General features: G+C 42.8%; 1 protein-coding gene across 6 annotated transcripts; it reads left to right on the forward strand.

The window, feature by feature from the left end:
* Nucleotides 1–472: 472 nt before the first annotated feature.
* LOC109624045 (serine/threonine-protein kinase WNK1-like) lies at nucleotides 473–27,288 on the forward strand. 6 transcript variants are annotated; one of them, XM_069528596.1, is made up of 29 exons: nucleotides 473–732; nucleotides 2,538–3,788; nucleotides 11,303–11,475; nucleotides 11,768–11,988; nucleotides 13,631–13,788; nucleotides 15,063–15,151; nucleotides 15,246–15,465; nucleotides 15,580–15,681; nucleotides 15,826–16,201; nucleotides 16,295–16,458; nucleotides 16,935–17,018; nucleotides 17,393–17,428; nucleotides 17,785–17,967; nucleotides 18,206–18,304; nucleotides 19,306–19,385; nucleotides 19,477–19,639; nucleotides 19,731–19,847; nucleotides 20,142–20,255; nucleotides 20,346–20,394; nucleotides 20,492–20,635; nucleotides 20,839–21,824; nucleotides 21,914–21,988; nucleotides 22,121–22,240; nucleotides 22,333–22,630; nucleotides 22,911–23,082; nucleotides 23,176–23,366; nucleotides 23,522–23,662; nucleotides 23,760–23,989; nucleotides 24,125–27,288. In XM_069528596.1, exons 2-29 carry the CDS (start codon nucleotides 2,988–2,990, stop codon nucleotides 24,512–24,514), a joined length of 5,976 nt encoding a protein of 1,991 aa, XP_069384697.1. In that variant the 5' UTR covers nucleotides 473–732; nucleotides 2,538–2,987; the 3' UTR covers nucleotides 24,515–27,288. The 6 variants fall into 6 exon arrangements, with proteins under 6 accessions (XP_069384697.1, XP_069384701.1, XP_069384699.1 ...); XM_069528597.1 differs by having other exon boundaries at nucleotides 529–1,548; XM_069528600.1 differs by lacking the exon at nucleotides 18,206–18,304.
* Nucleotides 27,289–27,451: the final 163 nt, after the last annotated feature.

Raw genomic sequence — 27,451 nt, forward strand, 5'->3', positions numbered from 1 at the left:
GTGTCTGTTTGTGTCTTTTATTGTGCAGCACAATACTGGGGTTGTTTGTAAATGTTTTATAGAAATAAACTTTTTATATAAAACACTTGCGTTAAAGTCACAACAGTAAAAGAGAAGTGTGAAGGATTCAGCTTCGCCTCAGGTTCATTTCCACAAAGAGACACTGACTCAAAGTGTCTGAATTAACAGGCTCCAAAATATTATGTGGGGGCAAACTGTATTTGAATACATTTCTTCTTATACTCTTGCCACTGTGCTTTACTTTATAACATTTCTATACAAACCACCACATGTGCATATTATGTACATATTCAACATGTCTACTTTTTATTTATTTTTATTGTTCTCTTGTCTGCCTCATTCTGACCATTCTAATCTTTAAACATTCACTGTTTGTTGTTGAATTCATTGTGCGACTTTACTTAAAACCACTGGATAAAAAAAAAACCCACTGATCATGAATGTGTGCGTGTGTTGGTGATGTCATCCCTATCCGGCGCATGCGCCCGGGGGAAGAACCAGTTTCTTGGGTCAATATGTAGCAACAGCTCCGCTTGTTTGAGAGAGAGCTCACAAATCTCAACTCTGACATCCGCCGGCAAACGTCTCCTCTCCCCGCAGGAGGACTCTATACACGTGTGTCTCTTCCTCACTTACACCGAGACGGATTCGCGCTGTGCGGAGGAATTGATCGCCCCCGTCGGTCAGCTGTGTTGTGGATACCATACGGAGGTAGGTCGCTGTCTGTCTGCCGACAGGTGTCGTGCCGAGGAGTGATCGTCTGCCAGAAACCGATCACCGTCCGCCGGAGCCTATTAAACTTGAATCTCCCTGTTTACAAGCGTTTTACCTACAGTCCGTGGCGCCTACAGCGGCTTCAATCTGAATCCAACTCATACAAATACATGTTAGTTTGTCCCAGTCGGATAAGCCCAGCCATTCTAAATTATAAATTATAATTCCACACTGCGTAATAACATCAGATCCAGCGCTGGTGTTGTTCTCCTCCAGTCGAATTGAATGGGGGTTAGCTGGGAGGTGGGCCTGGCTCTGTAGGCCATCGGTCCGACCCGCCTAGCTAACGTTAGCTCGCCGTGTAGCTCTGGCGCTATCTCGCTGCCTGGGAGCTTTCCAACCGGCGTCACACTGGGCCAACGTATCCGGTTGTTTTAGCTCTGGCGTGTAATGCTCGTCAACCAGGGGCGGAAGCTTTGGACGTGACACGGGAGAGATGTCAATACACCACAAACGTTAAATTGAATGTGTTACACGTGATAACACCGGGCCGCTGCGTGGAATAAACAAAACGCACCCCGGATTTCTAAACACAGCCCGGGGTCTGCTCTCCACAGACGTGACGTGGAAATCACCCATGGCTGGTTAAGGATTAGCTAACGACAGCTAACTCGCTATGTGTGCTAGCTGTGGCCGTTAGCAGGCTAACAAAGAGCCGTTGCTCCTCCTCGCTTTGTATGCTCGATGTTGCCGTATCAGAGGGCCCCGGTGTCACGAAGGAGCCTGCGAGGAGACAAGTGCGCACGGAGAGAGGTGTGTGTGTGCTCGAATTAAAATATGAAGCTAACGAATCTTGTCTGTTTTTGTGTATCGAGAGGTTATTGCCGCTAGCGTTGCCTCGGTTTGGCTTTGACATTGTGGTTTCCTGCGCTGGAAATGGCTGCAGCCGTGTCAGGGGAAATCGATGGGTAATAAGTAATAAGGTTGTCATTGCAGGCCTGTTAACGATTGATATTATTACACTTGTCTTCTGCTGCTTCAGTGTAAGTGTTGCGATGGACCTGTGCGGATTTAGCTTGTAATGTACGGAAGCTGTTTAGATAATGGCTTTAATCTCAGCTAATCAGACTGATCATTAACTTCATAAGTAGCTCTGTGTATGATGTCGTCCTGCTGTCACAGACTGGGAATAAATCAGCTGTCATCTGTGCTCAGTTAGTTATTTCTGCTCTTCAACAAAACGTGGGGCACTGAGAGGTTACTGTGTCACTGCAAAGGGCTGGTTAATGACTTTGGAATTGGTCCCGCTACCTCCTTCAATGCTTACCATTACACTTGATATAGATACACATGTCAAGCTTTGCTAATCAGTGGAATGTTTTTAATGATTTGGGCTCAGTTGGATAATATTGTCCTGTGTGATGTGATTAAAGTGTAGGACCTGCAGTAGAGTCACGGTGACGGAGAACATGTGCCCTGCTGTGCATGACACGTCCTTCGGCAAGGCACCAAATCTTATCAAAGAGAGGGAGTGTATCACTAGATGAAGTTGTTTCAGTGCAGCACACGATTAATGCTCATGTAAACAAGCAGTAGACTTAGGTATTGTCCGAGACACTGGTTATATGGTTTGTGTCAGCTGTGCTTATGTGTAAAGCCGTTATTAAACTTTATGTATACTGTAAATTCTACTTGTGAACACTTAGGCTGGTCTCTTACAAATCTTGTTGACATTTGACATAATGCTGGTTACTTTACAGAACACGTCAGTCAAATTTTGTTTTTTCTCTGTTCTCTTACAGTGAAACTGGACTGGAACAAATCTGGAGTGTCCTGTCATCCTGTCTTTGCCTGCAGTAGGAAGTTTGGTGCCTGTCGTAGGTTGTGCAATTGTTCCTCACCAGTGATTCCTTATGCTTGAGAGAACCTGGACCCTGAGTCTGACAGGATGGATGATGTGGACCTAAAGAGACTCATAAATCAACATCAACACTCTGTCTCTTGCTGCGGTGTTCAATCTTTTTCTATCTACAAGAGAACACCTCCCATCCTACACCTGCAGTCTCTGTACTATATGTATAAAGACTCTGAGCAATAAAAAGACAGAGATAGAAGTTGGAAGACTTTCTATCTTGTTTCTCTTTAAAGCAGAGATAAATATTGATTATATAAGGCTATATGACGGACATGGAAAAATCCTTCTTTTAATTTTTCAGTAGTTATACCCGCTTACTCTTGGTGTGGGAGGTGGGATGTCGGAAAAGCCAGATGATAAAATGGTGAAGTTCCTGGCTCCCCCCCAGAAGAGTGGAAACGGCCCCAGTTCTGGTTCTGATTCAATGATGAGTGAGTGCCGCCCGACAGCTGATGTGAGACGGCGGCATCACACCATGGAGCGTGATCGATGCAACCCTGAACACCGTTTCTTGCGTCGCAGTGTCATCAGTGATTCCAATGCTACAGCACTGGCCCTCCCTTTACCCAGCAAGATCCCCATCCCTGCTCCCCAACGGGTTCACCTACGTGAAGCCGTCCCTCAGCAGCAGCAGGCTACTGCTGCTTATTTGCCCCGGACTGAAACAAGTTTAGCTCAGAATGAAAAGTCTGCTGATAGTGGCAGAGGAGTAGTGGAAGGAAAAGATATAGAAATAGCTAAGGTGGAAGTAGTGCCTTTAGACCGGGAGCCTGCCAATATACGAGATATCTGTGACGGAGAGGTGGTGGTAGCAGTGTCACTCTCTGTACCAAGTTTGGCAAGTGAAGTGCCAAGTCAAACAGAAACTGAAATCACCACAGAAGTGAAGGCACATCATGAAGAAGAGGGGGAAGAAGAAGATAAGGATTCTGCTAAGGCACGTGCAGAGGCTGAGCAGAGAGAAGCTGAGAAAAAAGTGCAGGATGACATCGAAGAGGCAGAGACCAAAGCAGTAGGAACATCACCAGATGGGCGTTTCCTCAAGTTTGACATCGAAATTGGACGTGGCTCTTTCAAGACCGTCTACAAGGGCTTGGACACTGAGACCACAGTGGAGGTGGCTTGGTGTGAGCTGCAGGTATGAAATTGAAATAACCATAGTTCTTAATATTTAACCATCACTTATTTCTATCAGTTCTTTTCAGTTCATTTTTCACTTGAATTCTGTGCACTGCGTCATCACATGAGCAGTTATGAGGACATCACTTATTCACGATCTTTGAGCCACCTTGTCCATGTTCAGGCCTGCTTGTACCAGGCCCAAACATGGTGGAATGGAGCTAAAGCAATTTTCTTCCACACTGTTACCTGAGATATATCCTCTGTCAGTTCCCCTCTGAAAAACATGCCTATCATTTCCCATGTTTGCATTTGTCGGAAAAACATAGCAAAGACCTACAGAATCAATGTTTTGGTACTACCCAGTCACCAGCTGTCATAATGACTGCACATAAAGTCAGAATTGTTTATTTACCCATAAAGACATTGGCAAAATACCAGGAACTATCAAGGCTTGTATAATAAATGTTTATGACCAATGAATGAACATTTGAGACACAGTAGATGTCAAGGTACACTTTTTTAATCGCACTGATAGTTTGCAGTATTGAGTTTTGATGATAATGATTTCCTGTATTCAGTTTCCACAGTAGCAAATTGCTTTATAGGCCATTTTGAAATATAAGTATGATATCTTTCTTCCACACATGCAGAATTATCAAAGTAATACATTATGCTGTAATTGCAAATTCTTGTCTGCAAAAGGGGAGATTAATTATTTAGTGTAGGATGGAAAAGTATCTAAAATGCTGTAAGAAGTCAGTAAAACTCAAAGACGTCATTGTAATGATTATAGTTTGCAATAATTTCCAGGACTTGTTGTAGAAAGAGTATTTATAATTTTTTCAGGAAAAGTTTTATTCACGTTTTTAAACATTTCTCTAATTTTGTTATTATTTTATCTTAGTTTTTTATTTTCTTTCTAGAAATGCTTGTGTAAAAGCATTTCGCCAAAGCAGCTCCAGCTACAGTACATGGCCGATAGCAAAGTTTGACCTCATTCACCAGATGAATGTTTGCTTTTACTGTCACGCTTTCCCCTTGTCATGAGAGGCACTGGCCTCACACAGCAGCACATACAGCCACAGCTCATGCACACTGGTCTCAGAACAATGTGAAGATTGAAGGCACATGCCCCTCCCCCCCTCACACAGAGCGAGCCACGCGCATGCTCAGCTTGTTTCTGCTCCGACCGCTCGTCTGAATGTAAAATGGGTCACATTCCTGATAGAGGAATCTCCTGTGTGAAGCACAGCGGGCCGGCCTGCCTGCCAAGGCCTGTTTCTTGGGTCCATCTCCCAGCTTTCAATTTTTTCTTGACTCTTTTTGTCTCAAGTTCCTGCTACTGCCATTAGTTAATATTGCACTGTAACTTGTATAATTTCTTTCTTTCTCTTTGATCAAAAAACAGCTTATCGGCCAACTGCTGTAGCACACGTGAACTTTTATAATTTTGTTACTCAACCACAGTGATTGCTCCAATTTATCTTCTTTGTTAGTACTTTAATTTCTTCTATGGCAAGATGATATTTAAATAAGAGCTTCAGGTTAGTGTTAGGGCTATAGCTAATGATAAATAGACATCACAAGTTACCAGAGCAAAATGACCTGTGTGATTTATGATTTATAAGTTATTGTTTCTTGAGTCAATGATTTATTAATTGACTTGAGATTGGGGCATGAATCAGTTTGAAAAAGGCAAGTTAAAATCAAATGGTCCCCATCTATCTGTTTGCTCACTTGAGCAAATTGATTCCCCTCAGTGTAGAATTCAGCTGGATTGTCAGGTACTACTTGGATTTACGGTTCAATCCAGTGGAAAGAGGAGATTTACTGCAATTCTTACCGTTGAATGAGAACCAGCTTTGTTTAAGGCTTGTGGTCTGTTCTGAAATATGAATGTGTAACCTGACACTCATTTCCCTTCGTTCCTCTGTCAAGAGTTTCAGTACTACAAATGGTTCAACTGCACACACAGTGGCTGAAATCCCCTCACATGTGGTCAAAGCTGTCCCATGATCACGCAACTGTTATTACATTCCACATACATCCTGAGGGCACATTTCAATAATATTTTTAGAATATAATGTTCAAATACATATAGTGTGTATTTGTTATCGTTCAACTCTCAGTTGTCCAGTGTCTCTTCAAACAATCATGCAATTTGAGCCTGTTCTGCTTAGCTGCTGTTTGACAGCAATAAAAGTATTTTGACCATTTTCCTGAAAATGTTTCTACAAAGTAAATCAACTTATTGCTTTGCTTCCCATTGATGCTAGAATCAGTGGTGGAGAAGGTTGCAACTTGTTTGTTCATTGAGAATTTGGTGTCAGCAACAGCAGAACTCTACACTTGTGTGCTTATACAACAGGTTTGGCAGGTTTTTCCTTCTTAAATCTTTAAATCTTCCTCAAACATGGCAAAAATATCCAGGCCAACACTGGCAGTCCTGTCAGGATGTAATGCAGTGTTGCTGCAGATCCCTACACTGGTGTTAAGTTTTACGTATAGGAGATCAAGCAAGTGTGTTTTTACTTTGTACTTTTTTAATTTATCAGATTTATTTTTGGGAAAAGGGACCATGTAGGAAGGGACCTTGCATAAAAACATATATCTCAAATCTGTTGGACAGATTAAACTTGTCTTACATGGCACACCAAGGTTTTATGTATTTGAAGATATTTCACTCTGAGTATTTCACTGATGAACATCCAGTCCTCTTTTCCTCAAGCTGTGTTGCAACCATCACTAAAAACTTCAGTGTGTAAAGTTTAAATGATATGGTCCTGGTTTAATGTGAGGGACCATCTGTCAAGTCTTTTAAGAATTTCTAGACATCCACCCTTTTTCTCCCACCCATGAACCCACCCATTTGTTTCGGATCTCACATTGCAGGCATGTCTGAACAATAAGTAGGTCACCACGGAGAGGAAGTTGAGGACTAAAGAGGAATACATTCAGGCACCTCCCTTTTTTGCTCACTCATCCATCTTCAACCATGTCATCTTCCACTCACTGCCCCCCACAACACCCCCAGGTATCCTTCAGAAGTTATAGGAGCTGCCTGTCCAGCTGGCTTATGGTATCCGCTGAGAGTGACATGCTATATTTAAATAGTGGAAAAGTGACTCATCTGTAATTACTCTTCATCATTGCTAGTCTTTGAGGTAACTGTACGATTTTGAGTTTTAGTTGTTTATTTCTGAGTTGGACTTGAAAAAAACTATAGGAACAAATGTCCCTTTTTAGTACAGTGATTATATACATATGTAATCTGTGGATTTATCCACAAGTGCAGGCTGTGGTCAGAATAAGACAGTTGGAGAAGCCTTGCCTATGAAAAATATTTATTGCAGCTAATGATTCACACAAATCAACAAAGTCACACTCAGCAAAATGTGAACATTTAGTGGCTGTCAACAACAATGAGAATACGGTCATTGTTCATGGTGTGTGGCTCATATTTGATGCTTTTCTGGGTCCTACCTTTTGTATTTTGTTTTCAACTTTATCAAAATCAGATGATTAGTCATACAGGCAGACGTGAAATAGATTGGATCCATCTTGTCTTTTGCTGATAGTCACAGTGATCTCTGACCTCACTGCCATGTATCACGGTTTCTCAGTAAAACCAAACATGTAACTCATAGAGACACATTGTGCTTAATGCAAACAACTAAGTGGAACTGCTCAACATGACTTCTTTGCTGTCAGACGTTACTCAGATCTCAACCAATGTCTCCCAAAGGGCTGCATCAAGCCCTCAGTATCAACCTCAGAGCAGGGACCTGACAGAGGCAGCCCTCGGCATGATCACATGCTTTTTTCACTCACTCTATTTTTAGTGTTGTTTGGTTATTTATGATTGCCATTGCCTAGAAGCAGTATTTTCTGCTCCACTTTGGTCAGACTGTAGTTAACTGGCATTAGATGTGTTTCACATTGGCTGGTTAACCCTTAGGTCATAGAACGTCCAGATAGTATTGGGGCTCAATGATTATTGTTAAAATACTATAATAATATATCCAGTAGTATCCTTCTGATGGCATGGCAAATGTATGTAGAATCCTGAAATATGATATTTTCCCTCTGTAACAGAATGACCTATGTCATCCTCAGGGTATGCGTTACCCAGAGGATGACATTTTTGAGACACACTCAGCAGATGACCAATCACCACAGAGTGGGCCAGTTGACCAATCAGAGCAGAGCTTTTTGGGCCAAACATATCATTTCACACTGAGGCTGAGAAGACGCACAGCAGAATTATATACATTTAACAGTAGGCTGGGTTTATCATATCTTCTACATGAATTGGGTTTGTGCCTCGACCTTGGTTGCTATGGCAACTGCCATTTGGGAATGGGCCAGCTGGATCCTTCCAGTGTATTTAATATTATCCATGATACAGAGAGTGAACTATTGTTTTTAGGGCCTAGTTGGAAGTGATCTGTGGAAACACTGCGTAACACTACCCCAACTACTAAAGAGGGAAAAATTACTTCAGTCAGATAAAGCTGCTCTGGTTTAACTGCAGCTGCTGTTGCCTCTCCCTCAAAGGGGCGTGCAGAATATGGACACGGTCTGATTTTCGGTTTTGCTAATGGTGGTCATCATGGTGAGGTTTTGAGCTTCTCAATCTAAATTACGTTAATTATGGGAGAGTCTAAGAGAAGGAGGGATAACCAAGCCACAGCCACCTCAGCTGATGGGTTGAGTCACCTGTCAGCCAAGAAAATCTGCACAAAACATTACTTTTGCTATTTCACTTGATTAAATAGCTTACAGTGACGACGCACAGTAAAAATGGAGAACGAGAGATAAATAATATACCATGAGTTTCTCTGGCCGATCTTAGACACCCATACTTTTCTTACAATTTCAACATCTTGTATTTCATAGAACAGTATTTGTCAAGTTTGACCCTAAAATACTCAGTAAGAATGGACGTTAAATGTTCTGGAAATGTGTGGATTTTTTTCTCCACTAAAACGACTGTCCTGACCTTTCTTGATCTGTTCATCCAGTAACCATCTTTTAGGTGCAAGGAAACTTGGGAAATAATGTTCTGCTAAATCTGTTATTTTTCAAGACCAGTTAATGAGGCAGAAAAAAGATGATAGGTAACCTTTGGCCTCGCTGCTTAGGGCTCGTGGATTGAGATGGGAACTGTGACAGCAACAGCAGGTCACATGGCACAGAGCTAAGTCAGGACAAACCCTTTTAAGTGACAGTTGATAGGGAGTGTTATGGACGTCTCATGATTTAAAGATTGCAAATTCCTGGAGAGATTTTTCTGGTCCTGGGGCCTGCTCTACTCTACTGGCCTTACATTCTTTTAAGGAGGGATGGCCGCATAAGACATATCGCATACATATCTATTAGTTAAATTTTTTTTTTTACGGGCACTTAAGCACAAAGTAAATGCTATCTGACAGCATTTCAACATCATCACAGTCTAAAGTTATCCTATGATCTTTGACAAGTAAAACCTGCTTGCTTCTGGTCTCTGTACAGAAAACATTTGGAGCCGCCTGTTAAGTAGAGATCCTGAAATGTGCTTTTAGTCATAGCAGTGTGTTAGCATGCAACTTCACACATTTCTACAACTTCCTCAGTCTTTTTAATGCAGAGGTTAAGGTAGATGTGAGTCAAGCAAGTGAATATATTAAATCTTACAGGTAATGCAGTTTTTACTGGTCTGGACTTGTCAGTGAATGTATAGTGGAAATGCTTCCACTGATACAGCAGTTCAGTGTGTGGGGGTTGTGGTGTTGCATACCCTAGGCCACGAACTCTATGACTGCTGCTGTACATATTCTGCATGACTTTTTCACATGGTGCGCAGAAAGACAAATGGCCACTGCCCCACTAGATAAATACTCTGGAAAGTAGGTCATTCGATCCAAGCACATGGTGGAGCCGCCATTACTTGTCTTTTTTCTCTCGACCTCTTGTTTCTCAACATTTTCTTTAATTTATTTATTGTCATCTGCTCTGCTCCTAATTGTTTACAGGTTTGCCAGCAACTTTTCATTTTGTGCTTCCTGCATTGTCTCAGATATGGCAAATATTCAACCTCAAACCTCCAGAACGCCTCCAGCGAAGGCCACAGCACTCTCAAAAATGTATTTCATTGCCTGTTGTCACTCACTGGAAAGTTTTCAGTCTGGTGCTGACATGCACACAAAGTCAAACACGTATTCTCCACAGGGCTCCAATGGGCTGATTTTCCTGGACAGCCTGGACTATGGCCAGGTCTCTAGGGTTTTCAAGGAAACTCTTTAGCTGTGGGCTTTCACTGCCTCACTGTAACTCATGCACGCTGTGAATGTAGGCCATACCAGGAATTGCTTAGGAAACATGAGAAGGGTGCCTGTTCACATTCCAGATTTTTGTTAAGACGCCAAACCTACACAAGGCATTTCTGCCTTATCCATCTTTATTTACCAGTCATTTTATGGAATGTTAAATCCATCAGGGCAGATTGCTATCAGGCCTATATACATTTCCCCACGAGAAATTGACAAACCCACCAGCTGCCACACATTTGTCGACTCGTATCGTCCGCAGGAAGCGAAATATCTGGAGGTACCAACGGCCGGCGAAGTGCTGGAGGGCTACCATGACCAGTGACACCACAACCAGGGCCACGAACAGAATCTTAGTCAAACAGTTCACCTCCAGGTCAAACAAACCCACCTTGTGCCTTGGGTTGGAGGTGTTCATGACACTGCGCAGCTCTTTTCCTGTGTAAATCACAACCCCCACCACCGTGCCAGAGGCAACAACGGTGCTGGCCCACAGGGTGTTCTCAATGCTGAGACTTTCGTTGATTCAGCGTATAGAACCTGTAGAGCACAACATTAGCTTCATAACAGATAAATATGTATCTGAAGGTCTAGTCTTTGTAATAATCATTTACATCTATCAATATAGATTTAATGAACAATGCTACTCAGTGTTATTAACCAGAATGAACCAAACAAGAACGCTCCGAATAAATAATCAATCACATGCGTTATAGCAGGTGTTTTTCCAGATGTATACACATGACATGATATAATATATATTTATAATGTCCTCTGTTTATGGTGATTTATAATTTATTTTCTTCACATTGCTTAAATCTACTTTAGAGTGTGTGTTTTTGTTTGTTTGTTTTTGACATAGTCTGCACTGTACTGATCTTTTCTAATACTGTGGCTCTTTACTTGTTTTGGTTTTCCTCCGATCTGGGACAAAGCTAGACACGCTCCTTTTGTTACATAGTCGTCTGCCAGAGAAAACAGGGACGCATCCCTGTGTCCCTCAACTGTGTGTGTACTTGAGTCAGAGTATATGAGCAATGGAATGAGCATGGAATGTCAAGATGAATGACTTATAATACATGAATGCATTCAGATTCTGCATAATACACTTTCATGGCCATTAATACTGATAATGTTCCTCGTACACATCTGTAAAAAGCATTGCCCTCTGGCTTGTGTGAAATTTTCAAACATCTCCTATTCTCCCTTTTGCTCCCTGCAGGATCGTAAGCTGTCAAAGACAGAGCGGCAGCGCTTTAAGGAGGAAGCAGGGATGTTAAAGGGACTGCAGCATCCCAACATTGTCCGTTTTTACGACTCCTGGGAGGGACCCTCCAAAGGCAGGAAGTGTATTGTTCTGGTCACGGAACTCATGACATCTGGCACACTCAAAACGTGAGTCTCAAACTGGGCTGAGATAACACACAAAACAGGACTTATATCATTTTGATAAAGCATCATATACATTTTAAATTATCTCAGGTTTTAGATTCAACAAAGTAGCAATTTTACGAAACTAAAATATAGTACCGATTGAATAATAATTGAATGCAAAAGAAAAAGATTATTTGCTTTTATTTTGAAGTCTCCAGGAAAGACTAGCTTTATTTGTTCGGTGTTACATTTGATACTTTGGGAAAATGCAGCAAAGATGATGTGAGAAAATTCTGATCTATCTTTTTTACAGATATCTGAAGCGTTTCAAAGTGATGAAAATTAAAGTGCTGCGGAGCTGGTGTAGACAAATCCTCAAGGGTCTTCACTTCCTCCATACTCGGGCTCCCCCAATCATCCACAGGGACCTTAAGTGTGACAACATTTTCATCACAGGCCCAACAGGATCTGTCAAGATTGGAGACCTGGGACTGGCCACACTCAAGCGAGCATCCTTTGCCAAGAGTGTTATAGGTACGACTCCGAAGTCTTTTTTATCTCCTTGTCTTTATCCTGCTTTGGGACAGTACCTGTTCTGAGGTCATGGTGTTCTGTTTGTATTGACAATGATGGTGTTGTAAAGAATATATTTTCCTTTGTCTTGTTTTTCTGACGATGTGGTTCAAAAACAGACCACAGCGTTTCAGCTGTCTCTCAAACCACAGCTCAAATGGAGGCCAAAAATGTGGTAATCTTAGGCAGATAATCACAAGGCTTTCGCTCTTTGCACTCCCACAGTATTTGTATCAAGTTTGGTCACTGTACAGAATATTTCTGTTCCATGTTTCTCAAAAAAAAAGAGAGGGTTTTTTTCCAGGCAACTACTGAATGTAAGTAGCGCCAAACATTTCTCATACTGTTAAATATTAATATCAGTATTATAATGGTTGTCATGCCTTCTTGCAGGCTAACCTGGCCATGGCTAAAGGTATGGCCATTGCTTCTGTCGTAGACTGGTCTTTGTTCTGTGGTTTGGAAATATGTGGTCTGTTTGCCGGTTGTAATGTTTAACATCTCTTTCTATGGATTTGCCTCAACAGGTTTTTTGCCCCTAGTGTTTGTCTCTTACTGTCTTTTAAAATATTTCAGGACTGCAGAATGTTTTTGCTCCTTTGTGTCCAGGGAGCTCTCCACATTTTCTCTCTGTCAGCCTCTTGCCTTTTTTATATTTGCTTTATATTTTTATTTAATTTTTTTTACTTTCACATTCTTGGGTATGTTTTTAAAATGTAGGCTCTAGCCTCAGCTGTGCCCCATTCTGCTGTTTGGAATGAATAGGGTACTGCTGGTCATTGAGTAAGTATGAACTTTAATGGGCCTGGTAAGTCTGACAGTGTGCTGTAACATACATCAATATCAAAAACAATTACATTCAAATAACCAAATCAGTTTTTCTGTGTAAGACCTGAGATTTAATGTAAGATAATAAATTAATAGAGCAAGACTGATATGCATGGACACACTGCTCAACACAGTAACTAGCTATGGGACCTGCTTCTCTCAGCCTTGACCATAACGGTTTCCTCGTGCAGGTTAGGAAGAGACGGTAAGTCAGACTTCCAAAGGTAAGTGTAATATAAGAGGCAATGTTAATGTGGTTGTAAGGTAAGGTCTTGACAAAAGTTATTTCCATAGCTAGTCATATTTTCATACCCAGATCATTGGCATCCTTTTGGAATTACACTGTAAATTGGCCCAGATATAAAGTGCCTAATTTTAAAGCTAATCTTTGAATGTAAAGAGCATTCATTCTGGCTAACAAGTGTGTTCTGCATATCGGTAACCTCAGTCACATTATGTCGCACCATGTTAAGGTCTTACACAGACAAACACGTGCCTTCTTCTCTGCAGTCTAACTGAGCCCGGCTTCTCCCTCCTTTTTTGTTTTCTGTCTCTTTTTTTGCTTTCCTTCCCCTTTTTCTTTTTTTTCTCTCTCTCTCTTCCAACTTTCACCTCACAGGTTCTACCCCCGGAGATGTCAGCAGGCTGGTCACTCTTCTCAACCTCCTCTTCCTCAACCCCTCACGGGTTAGAGGAGCAGAGGGGCAATGGGTTGTGAGAACCCCACTCAATCAGTAAGGGATTCGAGAGTTCTGAATAGTTGTTCTGATTTAAGGTACCCCTGAGTTCATGGCGCCTGAGATGTATGAGGAGAAGTACGACGAGTCAGTGGATGTGTATGCCTTTGGAATGTGCATGCTGGAGATGGCCACCTCAGAGTACCCTTACTCAGAGTGCCAGAATGCTGCACAGATCTACCGCAGAGTTACCAGCGTAAGTCCTCTTTTCAACCATCCACGTCACCCCTAAGCCCCTGCCTTCACCTCTTCCTATGTGCCAAGAAGGCTAGTGTCCCATTCTGGAATCATTGTATATCCCTGCTCTTACTTCTTTATGCAGCTCATATTTTTTTTACTGTCCTCTAGTGTTGTATTTCACTTCTTAACTTGAATGTAGCCCTGTATCCTCCAGATAATTTCCCCTTGCCCTTATTGAAAAACCTTCAATAGAAAACATGTTATTAACACAACAAGCCTCTTTGCTTCACCTCATACTGTGTTTCTTTTTCTTTTCCTCTGCAGTGTGGTGTATGTTGGTTAAACATGTAGACATGAGGTGTGGATGATTGATAAGGCACTGAACAAGCACAGCCCTGCTGTTTCTCTAACAGTTCAGTCTTCTCATCATTGCAGAAGGAAAAACAACATATTTTTAGTGTTGTTCATACAGTTCACTTTTGAAATAGATGGTCACTGATATGATTCATAGAGTTAGGAGTCTCATAGATTCAAGAAGTTGAACCTGTTCTCAGGCTGTTATCTAGAAAGTATGTCAGTTTATCATTAACTAAATAAGCACGAATTCTGAAGTCTTTGCCTCGTTATTCAACAGAACATTTTCATTCCCCCCCAGAGCAAAGCATTGAGTTATTTTGTTCTTTAACGAGACGCTAGTAGCTCAAAGGGTAGAGCACCAGACACACTTGCCTCAGTTTAGAAGCAAAGTGATATTGTGTTGTAGATCCTACATATAGTTGGTGTGACATCCTCTGTTTTTACAGTAGCTCTCCTTAGGGATATAGGCTGTTCTTCCTATTTTCTTATTTCAGCACAGCTGTGCAGCTCTCATCCATTCATCGTCGTCCTTTTTCCTGTAGAACCAGGAAGTTTCCTGTTGCTTATTGCAGTAATTCATCATCTCTCATCAGCTGTCCTCCACCGACTCACGCCCTCCTTTTCCCATCACTTGACATTTCACAATCTTTGAATGCCAGCAGACAGAATGCATAACATCCCTTTGATATTATTCGAATGGAGATTGTTTCTTAGGAGTAACCCTCTCCAATTCATACAGCAAAATAAATTCTAAAACAAATTTAAAGGATAAAGTTAAGGCAGTAATTATTTCAGTCATCTAGGATATTAACTATTTTTGTAATGTTGAGTCTGAAGTGAAAACGACAACGAGATATGGGAGACTAGCCAAAATAAAAAAAGGTCAAATGAGAATGAAAACTATTCTCATTCTGGGTTCTGTGTTTCCCGTAGGGGGTGAAGCCGGGCAGCTTCGACAAGGTGGCCATTCCGGAAGTGAAGGAGATCATCGAGGGCTGTATTCGCCAGAACAAGGATGAGAGGTCTTTAACTCATCAAGACAACATTTTACAAGTTGAGGGCCATCAAGGTTCTTGAAGAAATCATATTTACTCACTGCTTGTCTCCTCTATTTAGGTATTCAATCAAGGACCTTCTGAACCATGCGTTCTTCCAGGAGGACACAGGGGTGCGCGTGGAGTTGGCAGAAGAGGATGATGGAGAGATGGAGGCTATCAAGTTGTGGCTGAGAATTGAGGATGTAAAGAAACTCAAGGGGAAGTACAAAGACAACGAAGCTATTGAGTTTTCTTTTGACCTCAACAAAGATGTCCCAGAAGATGTGGCTCAGGAAATGGTGAATTGAACTTAAAAGTCTTAACAAAACACTTATTCACACTGCTCAACAAAAGAAAAGGTTAAGATTAGTTTTGTTGTCATTGCTATCTTCTACTTTGTCTTTGTGCTGTAGGTTGAGTCTGGGTATGTGTGTGAAGGTGACCACAAGACCATTGCGAAGGCCATAAAGGACAGGGTGTCTCTAATCAGTCGCAAGAGAGCGCAGAGGCAGCAGGTGTGTCCATACTAACCACAGCGTATCATATGTTATCATATCTGTCATAGATTGTATGTAATTATGGGAGCTTGTACACACGTGACCTGCCTTTTAAAGGTCTCTTTAGAGATTTTAATACTTTTGGTGTTGACTGTGTTAAAGGTCAGAGAAAATCAAGAGAAGAGACGGCTGGAAGAGGAGCAGCAGAGTCAGTTGCCGCCTGCACAGCAACCAGGCCAACTCACCAGCACGGAGGTGCCTCAGCCCCAGCCGATGCCTCAGACTGCGTCTTTTGTCCCTCCACAACCACACCAACACAATCCACAAATGTCTGCTCAACCTGCATCTCAGAACCTTGCCAGTTCGAACTATAACACTACTCAATCAAACCAACTGACTGGCATGGCTCAAGTGATCCCTTTTGTGCCCCAGTCAACTGGGCAAGTCCCAGTTCAGGGTCAGAGTGTGGCCACCATCCAGCCGGAGTCAGAGGAGCTAGAAGCCGACCAACACAAACAGCCTCAGCACACTGGAGGAGGTTTGTATCACAGATGATTTATGGTCAAATACACCTACAGCCACATCAGTGCATTTAGAGTTGAATATAAATTCACCTTCATATGCCCCTCAGTTGGTCACATTGGAGACAGAGTACCTAATTCCACCATCCTGCCTGAGGCCCAGCCTCCTCAGCCTGGAATATCCTACAGCTCCCCTCCCAGTCAGCACCCTCAGCCCCCAGTGTCGTGCCTGCCGACACAAAATGAACAAATGCAACAGCAGCAGTTGTCAGTGGTGAGTCATGATGAAAGTATGACGTAAGGGTTAGGTGTGTGTGTGTGTGTGTGTGTGTGTGTGTGTGTGTGTGTGTGTGTGTGTGTGTGTGTGTGTGTGTGTGTGTGTGTGTGTGTGTGTGTGTGTGTGTGTGTGTGTGTGCGCAGGAGAATCAGATGTATTTCCAGTCGTTTCTTAGAGTTAAGTATATATTTAAAACGAACATATAGATAGGATTTCTGTGTATTACTTTTGCTTGTTTGACCCCCCGTTCTTTCTCTTGCAATGCCCAGTTATACAGTTACAGCAGTCCTTATCAACTGTACCAGTTGCGTGTGAAGTTACCTCTCCCCCAAAGACATGACCCATTATGTTAAGCAAAGAACCTGGGTTGTGGTGAACGGGAACTTAACCTGTACATTGACACGTGCCCTGTGTTTACTTTCGTCTCTGTCTCATTTTCATCATGTGCTGTTGTTTTCTCTCTGGTGTTCAAGGTTCAACCCCAGATTCAAGGTGTCCAGTCTGAAGTCGTTCCTCTCACACCTACAAACCAGTCCGTCCCCGGGGCACCTCCACAGGTATATGTTGTCCTGTGTGTCTCAAAAACCTTTAAAGAGCAACTTAACACCAACTGAAAGACCCTTTTCACTGACCTCAAGTTAGAAATGTCAAATCTTGTGCCCTAAACAACACATCAAGCAGTAATGTCAGGGTTACCTGAACACACACCTAGAGCACACTCCTATATCACTGCAGTGAATGTGAACTTCAACCAGTCTCTGTCAGCAAAAACATGATTGTCAGGGGGTGTTAAGTTAACCTTTAAAGCCTATAGCTTCTGGCAGCTGCATTAAAAGTAGCTGAGTGTTCCGAGTCCTAGTTTTTATCTAATTTTCTTTTTTTATTTTCAAGTTCCCTACTCTTACCCTGTGATATGTTTTGTTTCTTATAGTACGGAGTGTACTACCAACCATCGCTCCCCCCTCAGGTAGATAAAATGTCCCATTTTCCGGTTGCCACTTTAAATACACCCACAGTCTTTCGGATATCATGTCCTAGGTGGAAAAATAAACTCCAAGACTCTATTGTTCTGCAGGGCAGTTTCAGTCTTTGTGGTTAGTTTTAACTCAGGTATCGTACATGCAGAGTTGATCAAAATTGTCTAATGGTATCTATGTTATCCAACAGGTAAGTGCATCAGGCTCTGGACCAGAGCCACAATCAGAAAGATTTAGATGAGAAAGAAATCCGATTTGCAGGCTTTACCCTCATTGCCACTGTAAAAATGTGTCTGTTTTTATTCTTGTTTCTACCACTCAATCTTTATCATTTCTATTCTTATAGATTCCCACCCAGCAAGTGATGATCCCCCCATCATCTCAGTCATCTGCCCCCCAACAACAACAACAACAGCAGCAACAACAGCAGCAGCAGCAGCAACAACAACAACAACAGCAGCAGCAGCAGCAGCAGCCAGAGAGCAGCTCCGCTCTACCACAGGCTCAGACTGGAGCCCAGCAGCTACAGGTGCTGCACACTCCTCTGCTGTTCAAACCTATTGTGCATTATTCTGTGAACTAGTTTGTCCTTAACTTATTATTTCCACCATCACTTGAACATACTAACATATGAATTTCCTACTGTCCGTTTTTATGTTTTTCTAAATCTTTTTTCTCCTCCTTTTCTCACACATTATTTCTGCGGCTGTCCACTTTCTTCTTCCACTCTTGCGTCTGCATGCTACTCAATCCTGCATGAATCTTAGCCTTGGGCCAATGATCCAAGTACGCCCATCATGTCTCCTCCAATCAACGCAGAGCATCTTTATTTCCTCTATCAGGCCTCATGCCTATCTGTTTTGCAGGTACTCTATAGAGCACAAAAGTCACTTGTGTGGGTGTGTGTGTATTTGGGTCAGTTGTGACGTATGTGTCTCATACTTCCTTATGCAGTTTCTCCTACCTGAATCTTTTTTCTGTTGCTCATTTGTTACATTTACACCACCACAGACCAAAACATCTACTAAATGATGAGAGCATTGCACAGTATTTGTTTTTATGATTAGGATTTTATGCATACAAGCTGAGTCCATGTAATACATAAAATCTATTTACAATATCCAGTTACAATACAATCAGAGTATTATAACCAATAAGGCAGGAACTGGAAAGTGACAGAGGAGCAGTAATCTGTGTCACTAATATTCAAATAGCAGGGAGCGAGCAATATGTTGTGTCTGGTTATTGAGTGACAGATCCTGTGAGAATTCAGCAACTTAACCGACTTGTTTTTGTGCCTAAACATTTTTAAATTGTACGAGAAAAAATGAAAATAACAATAAAGTTAGATGGAGAATTACAAGTCGAACAAATATAAGAAATGAAAAATGGGTTCAAACTCCAGTCTCTGGGTTGAAGGTCGTCCACCTCAACTTCATCTGTATGTACTTGGGGGCTCTTTACACTCTTATCTGACCTCATCCTAATGTCTTTCTGGCAAAAAACAGTCAGTACTGTGACACAAATACTGCACCAATGAACAGGCCTCATTTTAAACACGTGCCTTCATTCTTTGTATGTTCTCGGCCTCATATTTACTCTCTGAGAGATGAATAATGGAGTTTGAATCCTGATACGACTCATTTCATCAGGTGTAACAGCCCCATCTGGTGGATGAACTCGTTTGAATCGTTACATTTGCTGTAAATAATTATTAAAATGACATTGAATGAAGGAAAAACACACATAGAAACAATCATTGGTTTCCTCTTTTAAACCCCTAAATTGTTTTTAAAATATATTAATGCAAAAACTAAGGGATTTGAAATCTTGGGCTTGATTTTGAGAATGTGTCTTTTCATTTCAGGCCTCTGTGTGTGTATCTCAGTTAACACCAGCCGAGCTGCCAGCTGGATCTTCAGCTCTGATTCTACCATCTGTAGAAAGGTGAGAAAGTCTTTTTTTATTTTTAATGGAGGTTTCACGAGCACCACACAACCTGCCCGATCTCCCTCTCATGGATTCATGTCTTTCACAGCTGCCTGTCAGATGCAGCTTCTGGTCTTAGTGACGGCAATGATGGAAGTTCTACATCAGGAGGACGTCATGAGGGGCGCTCAATGAAGCGTCACCAGAGACGATCCGTGCGCAGCCGCTCCCGCCATGAGAAGATTGCAAAGGCTAAACTGAACGTTCTCAGTGTAAGGAACTGAACTGATCACGCTCATCGTTTTTATAGTGAAGCCCTCGGTCACCTGAACATTTACATTAATTTAAATTATTGTTTTGCAGATCTCGAACGTGGGTGACAGAGTTGCAGAGTGTCAGCTGGAAACCCACAACAGGAAGATGGTGACCTTCAAATTTGACCTTGATGGTGATAATCCAGAGGAGATTGCAAAGATCATGGTAGTACTGGTTTGATTGATCAATAAACATTTATACAAAGATTTACTGTTTGTTGGAATTAATCTGCACTTGCTCATAATATATTTATATAGTTCTGCACGGATACCATTCAGAAAATCCCATTGAAATGGCAGATGATGATGACAATTCACTGTAAAATGAACACACTACTGTTTTTCCTCTTTTAATATCAGCTGCCTCAACCATTGACAATGACCATTACAAGTATGCAGCCATTCTGTGGCTCATTCTCACAGTACATTGGTAGCTGATCATTTTTGTTCTCTGTTCCAGGTTGAGAGTGAGTTCATCTTAGAGTGTGAGCGGGAGTCTTTCATCGAGCAGGTCCGTGAAGTCATAGAAATGGCTGATGAGAAAGGAGAAGGGATCAAGGAAGCTTTTCCACAGGTAATTCTTTACTACACATCATCTTATTCACCCTCCATGACAACGCTGATCTGCGACCTATAAGACCAGTAACATTTTGTCTCTTTGCAGATGTGTGACCTCCAACAAAAGCCTGAGTTGTCTGTTCCCATGCTGCCAGGTAAACAACCTTTATCCATATATACAGTGTTTAATGTCCATTCATTGATATTCCTCCTGCCTCATATCTGACTTTTCTTTTTTGACCTTCCCGTCAGGTATTTCCCCCAGTACGACAGCGCAGGTAGTTCATTCAGCAGGACGAAGATTCATCGTCAGTCCGGTGCCAGAGTCTCGTCTTAAAGAGCAGTTCTTTGGAGTTTCTTCTGCAAATACATCATTTGGAGATGAACCTGCCTCTGGTGAGAGAACTGTTTGTTTTTATTCAGTTTGGAAATCAGATGTAGAAGATGTCTGTGTCTATTATCGTATCTAAAATTAGCGAGTGGCCAAGGATTAATTTTGTAGCACATATACACATCTGTTTGCACAAGCAGTCCCTACATATTTCTCTACATTTGTAAAGTTTTCATATATAGTAATAACTTCCTTTTTTTTTTTCTAGCTCTCCCTATGACACTGGGCCTTTCTCTGTCTGCTCCCTCCGGGACCCTCCAGCAGGCCTTCAGTAACATTAAGCAGTCTCGTATAGTGAGAGGCAACACCATTGACCCCCCTTCTTCTGAGCAAGAGCCAGCCACCATCCCGTCCACTGAGGCTGGACTCGGCCCGAGTTCTACCAATATCCTGGCTCCTCCTCCGGAAGCCGTAGCTTCCACCACCAGCACTACTTTCCCTCCTGTGTCTCTCCCTTCTTCTGTGACATCCCCACTGCCTCCCTCCACTGGGAGGGTCTCCCCTCCACCTATATCCACGCAGACCCAAACTCCCGTTGCTGTCACCAGTGATCCCAGTCCACCCCCTCATTCTTCTAATGAAACACCCTCCTCACAAGTTCCATCACCAGCTCCCAACATCCCTCCCTCATCCTCTACCATTTCTCCTCCATCAGCGCAGACCTCCGTCCCCGCAGTACCTGGGCCTCAGCCGAATAGTAATTCTGTCTCTTCTGTTGCTGGAGTTCCATCTACCAGTACTAGTACTGCCCCGGCTTCAGAGCAGCAGCCTTTTAATGGTGCTGTTGCATCTTCTCAGCCCATGAATTCATCCATCCATCCACCACAGCAACCACCGCCCTCCTCATCCACTGCTCAGAATCAGGTCCAAGCTCAGCCGGTGGAGGGAGAGGGGGCTGAGCTCCAGTCAAAGGCCACTGGTAGAGATGACATCCAAGCTCTGGATAAGAAGCTCCGGTCCCTCTTTAAAGACCAGAGCACCGCCTCAACGTCATTGGATCCTAGTCAGAACACAGGAACCTCCTCTCCTCCCACTGGGACTGCTTCCCCTCCACCTGGAACAGTCATGGTGCCTCCATCAAACCTTCCTCTCGCGTCTGGGGTACAAGGGGTTCTTGGCCCTACAACCACCCCAGGACAGAGTATGACCCCAGGAGGACATACCCATACCCCCCCAACAAAGCCCAGGGCACAGGTTAGTGAAAGCTGCCGCATCCAATAATGAATCCAGTGTGCAGTTTATTGCAATAATGAATGATTAACTCTGCTCTTTGTATTTTTTAGACTTTACCTACTGGTTTTGATCAAGCTGCTACACCTCCCTCTGACATCATACCACCGTTTCCTGGACCAAATCAGGTGAGATCTACATTGTCCCTGCAACACTCCCTGCCCCAGGGTTTTTAGAGCACACAGTTCTAAGTATATCAAGTGCACTACTTATTGAACCACTTAGCCTGTTCCTCATTTCCTATTTGTGTGACTCCACAGTCTCATCAACCTCTGGGTAATTTGGATGCACAGTTGAGGAGAGCTCTGAGCCCAGAGACAGTTCAGGGGGGTAACAGAGCACAGCCTCCAGCAGCAGGTTTCACTCTGGGACGTTTCCAAGTAAGTTTCACACATAACTTCTGATTATTTGGGTGAATTCTGACTTACTGTTGGGCTCATTTTATAATAATGACCTCCTTCCTCTTCCTCAGGTATCTGTTCCAGATCCCTCCAGCGTTGTTTCCTCTTCCTCCCTCACGCCGTCCTCTACCACCTCCTCCTCCTCCTCTTCTTCCTCTTCCTCCCCCTCAAGTCCAGAAAATACCCTCCACCGGTCATCCACTCTGTGTAAAGAAGCTATTGAAACTGATGGTATAAACGGAGCCTCGTCTCTCTCTGCTGGTCGGGCCGGTCCACCCACCACCATTGGACGCTTCCAAGTGTCCACGAGCAGCAATGCCACATCTGGACCCAGCACCGGCTCTAAAGTGGGAAGATTTTCAGTCACAGGTGTGTACCAGGTTCACAGCACATTCATTAAATCTTAGTTACAGAGACTGGCTTTGACACAATTCTGTTAGCAGAGGCTGCAGTGGGAATTATTAATGAGAGCTTTGATAGAATTTAGTGAACCTATCTATCTATCATATCAGAGGATAATCCTTGGATCAGTGTATTCTCAGGAAGCAAATATTTTTCCTAATCCGGCACACAGAACATAAATTGACGTCAATAGTACATTTTTATTCCTTCTGTGTTGCAGTGACCTCATGTGTATTATTTCCCTCAGTGACTCCAGCTACAGGCTCCAGCCCATCACACGGCTCCAGTAGGAAGAACGGAACCTCATCTTCCACCTCTGACCCACATAATGCACATACACATTACAGTAGCGACAATGATGACGACTCTGAGGCTGAGGATGAGGCTTTGCAGAAAGAAATTGGCCATCTAAGAGAGAAGTATATCACATTTTCTCCCTTTTTTACACTATTATTTTATGTTACTTCACAACTCTGAAGTATTCATTTTTTTTGTTCTTCTCCTGCTCACAGACATATAAGCGAGATTCAGGCCTTACATTCGCGCCAGAAAGAGGAGATTGAGGCTCTGTTTACGCGAATGGGAAAAAATGCTCCTCCTGCCTTCTCCCCTCCTGTGGCCATGACTGGAGGTCGACGTAGGCTGAAAAGCAAAAGCCACAAATCAGCTCGCAGCAGTGGACAGCCCAGTCCCATGCACTCAGGTAAGTCCACTGAACAGGCTGTTGTGTTTTTTGATTCTCAAGACAAATTTGATATCAACTTTAGGGTCAGTACTTAAGTTTGTGTTCTATGTTGATGCTTGTCCAAATATCTAAGTTGTTAAAATGGTTCATGTGTATATCTGAAACTCCCCCAGGATCCCCTCAAAAGCAAAGTACTCCCTCTGCACCAGGGGTCTCAGAAATGACAACAGAGGCATCACAAGCAGTTGGCAGGTCGTCCATACAGCAGCTCCGATCCTCTCCGTCCATGCCCAGCCTCAGTAGCTACTCCACAGGTTTGTGCAAAGAGTTTATCTCATCTCAGTGACTTGTTGAATTGATTTCCTAAAATAATTTCCTCACTCACATCTCACCTCTCTTCTTGTTTGCCAGGATCGACTGGGACCAGCTCCATAAACGGTTCAGGCCACTGTCAGAACCTTTCACCTTTGCTGACCCAGGCAACTGGACCCACTCCTTCTACTTCTCAAACCCAGAAGGGTAAAGGCACCTTCACCGATGACCTGCACCAACTGGTGGATAACTGGGCCAGAGACGCCATCAGCCTCTCCCACTGCAAGAGAGGACCTAAAACTGGAGCACAGGCTGCACAGGCACATGATGTAAGCATTTGCTTCTTTCTTTAATTCATAATTATCCTTAGCATTTCATGTTTTTATGATTTTGTTTTCCACTTACTTTATATAATAATTTAGTGTTTTCAGTAGTAAGATTATTTTTCTTCTTCTCTATAACAGATAATTCCCCCAGCCAACATGGGTCGTAAATTCTCAGCTCCAGGTTACCTCTGCCCCTCGCTTCCCACGCCTTCTAACGCCACATCCACCACCACTACCCACCTCCCCACCCCAGCCAATCCCTCTGTCGCTCTGGGGCCCCGCAAAGGTTCCCTGGGCCCAGTTGCTCCGGGGTTCGGATATTCCTCGGCCCAGTACAGTGCTCCCCAGTGGGCAGGACCCACAGGCACATGCCAGGTCAGCATGCTTAATCCTGCGCAGCCGCTCACACAGTACCAGCCGCCTACGACAGCCCCAGTGACCACAATGCACCAAGGCTACCACATGGGAACCACACCAGCACCCCCGAAAACAGTCAGCCATGGAGGGTCCAACCTTAGGCCGACGTAGCCCAGTCAGAGCCCTGGTCCAGGCAGAGACTGCAGGGCCACACAGGGCCGAGAGCGCAGACAGTCGTTGATTGAGAACCACTAGCTCGCTTAGCTGGTCAGCTGGATGTGCTTTTTTATTTTTTATTTCTTTTATCATTTTGTGTTATGAGTCGACCTGTGTCCTCTCAGGCAGAACAAAAATCTGTTATTGGAGGGAGAGTGCAATACACACCCACAGCACATGAGTCTCACACTTAGCCTGCCATTAGCTGTGGAAATTTGCTGTGAGGAGTGAGTTGGTTGTGTCTGGTGATGTAACGACCCAAAGGCACAACCGACAGCAGCCAAAGATGTCTTTCTGCGAGCAGACGCTGTAATGTCATGATTCCTTTTTGAAGAGGAGGGATTCTGGTGGACATCCTTACTGGTTCTGTCTTCACTGAGGACAGTTTGCATCACAACACACACACACACCTGACTAAACATTGACCTGGTTGAGTGACTTGGGGTGGTAGGTTATGTCATCTCAGAGAGTGAGGGGAGAATGTGAGCGTACAGGAAGTGGAAAATACGAGTGGGACAGTTGGTTAGTTCCAGATGGAGCAGTAAAGAGTGACGAGTGGAGCGAGGAGAAGAAAGACATAGTACGTTAGGCTGGAGTGTAACGCAGAGGGTCGGAGTATGAACACATCCCAGTTGGCTACCTATTGAGTAAAACGCAATAATGGCAAAGAGTAGATGAACTGTCCCTTGTAACTGTGGCCTTATTCCCCAAACACATTTAAACTTTGTACATAGAAATTTCTTCACTGGGTTATGATTCCATGTTTAGCATATTTATGTCCCTGTGAAAGTCTGGTGTCGTGATTTGAGTTGTCTCTTATCATATAGATATATTATCATACTGATTTATTCTTCACGTCTGACATGTAAGCCAGTGGGTCTGCCACATTAAAAAGCGTTGTCCTGGTGTTGACCACCACTCGAAGCTGAAAACTGAGGAGGTGATGCTGCTGTAGATCACAGTCTGGGTAGTGGGTGTTTGGGTGTCTACGTTATTTTTAATTTACACAGGAATGAAACCTTAGTGAGAATCTTAAGTTGACACATGGAACCACTTCATTTAGAGTTCAGCTTTGCGATGTGAGCAGTTCAGAGTCTGCTCATATGTAATTATAGAGTTTTGGTTTATTAATAGTAATATTTGTAATTTTCTGAGTCAGGGGTGGCTCCCCACTCCACCCAGGTGTTTACAATGATCATGCACATCTCTAGATCTCCGCTCGTAACATTTAGCCGTCACCTCTCAAATCACAAGTGTCTGGGGTTCTCTTCCTGTGGTCTGTTTTTGTATGCGTTATTTAATAAAACAAACAAATGTTCTTTATGGACCTGTATTCAGCCATCAGATTTTGATGTTGTTTCACTGTAATTATTATTAAAGGTTGTTAAACAACATGTAGTTAAAGGAATATAAAAAGTGCAATTGCAGGGTTGTTGTTATTGGTATTTTACTCACCACACAGGAGTAAATCCTGGGGTTTATTAGGCTCTTCTATCTATAACTACCCTGCCCCCCCCCCCCCTTTTCTATTTTATTGTATGTTCATGTGAAGAAAGTGCTTTCACGTAACGCTCGAGTCACTAGAGTACCGTTGTGGTGACCCAGTCTACATGCACATGCACTCTAACATGAGGAACACTTTAGTGCCTTGCATCCTCACTAATGACAAGTTCCAGATTCATTTAGTCCTGTTGTAGCTGTGACTGTGCTGCAGAAGAAAAAAAACCCTGTAACCTGTAAACACAACCCAACACACAACTCAAGAGGATGTAACACTCTGGACCACACACACACACACACACACACACACACACACACACACACACACACACACACACACACACACACACACACACACACACACACACACACACACACACACACACACACACACACACACACACACACACACACAACTGCAGAACAAAGAGCACACAGACTAATGTGGAAACCATTTTTATTCTCTCTCTAGTTATATTTTGTGTTGGTTGTGTAATCAGCTGTGAATTTATATTTGGCTCATGCGTACATGGTTTTGGCTGGCATTTCTTTTTGTGGATTTATCATAAAAACTGTTTCGTGGAAGCACTTGTTCAGGCAGCAAGCGCTGTATAAAGGTTCAGAAGTCGTCCTGCTCTGTTCGTCTTATCACCTCACACGGTTGCCATGCTGTCATTGTGACTCCTTTGTCTGCTTGTAGATTGGATGAATAGTAAAACTTCTCTAGAGAAAAAAATAAGTTACTGCAATGCAGAATATGCAATGTTTAAAGTTTTATAAGGACTGAGGGGTAATGGAAACATTTGCATGCTGATGAGGGTTGTTACTGACTTCAGTGCTTTTGATATTGGAATATTAGTGATCTTTTTATTATTTGCCTTCCTGAGAGTCATCACAATGTGTTGACACCTTAAATTGCCATTCACCAATATCACAGACTTCAATATCAGATGATCGGCGTATGAGTTTCTGCATGCTGGCTTCACTGGTGTTATCTTACAACTGACCACTGTACAGCACAAGCTCACAACAAAGCTTTAGATCCATATGCTACTATGTAACGGTCACAGAGCTCCATCAGTACTGTTTGAAGCTACTGACACGCAGTGATGTTCGTCAAATTCTTATCTCTGATCCCTCCCTACAGACTTCCTGTGATTCAGTGTCTGTTTTGTGTATGTTTTTCCACATTGTACAAAATGTAAAAACAAATAAAAATATAAATGAAAGCACTTGTCATGTATATTGCTGTCATTAAAATGTTCTGATCAGAATGTGCCATTGTTATGTAGTAATTTGTCACTGACTGAACATTTATCCAGGATAAATAGGTGTTTTACTATCATCCTACAATTTAAAATACATTAACAAAGATAAAGTTTACAAAAAGAA

Source organism: Paralichthys olivaceus, chromosome 7, assembly GCF_024713975.1.
Source record: "Paralichthys olivaceus isolate ysfri-2021 chromosome 7, ASM2471397v2, whole genome shotgun sequence".
Taxonomy (NCBI): Eukaryota; Metazoa; Chordata; class Actinopteri; order Pleuronectiformes; family Paralichthyidae; genus Paralichthys; species Paralichthys olivaceus.

Coding starts and splice junctions, on each gene's coding strand:
- LOC109624045 (XM_069528596.1), top strand. CDS start 2,988: ATGTCGGAAAAGCCAGATGATAAAATGGTGAAGTTCCTGGCTCCCCCC. Junction 13,789..15,062: donor TCTACCGCAGAGTTACCAGC/GTAAGTCCTCTT, acceptor TGTTTCCCGTAG/GGGGTGAAGCCGGGCAGCTT. Junction 21,989..22,120: donor CGTTTCCTGGACCAAATCAG/GTGAGATCTACA, acceptor GTGACTCCACAG/TCTCATCAACCTCTGGGTAA.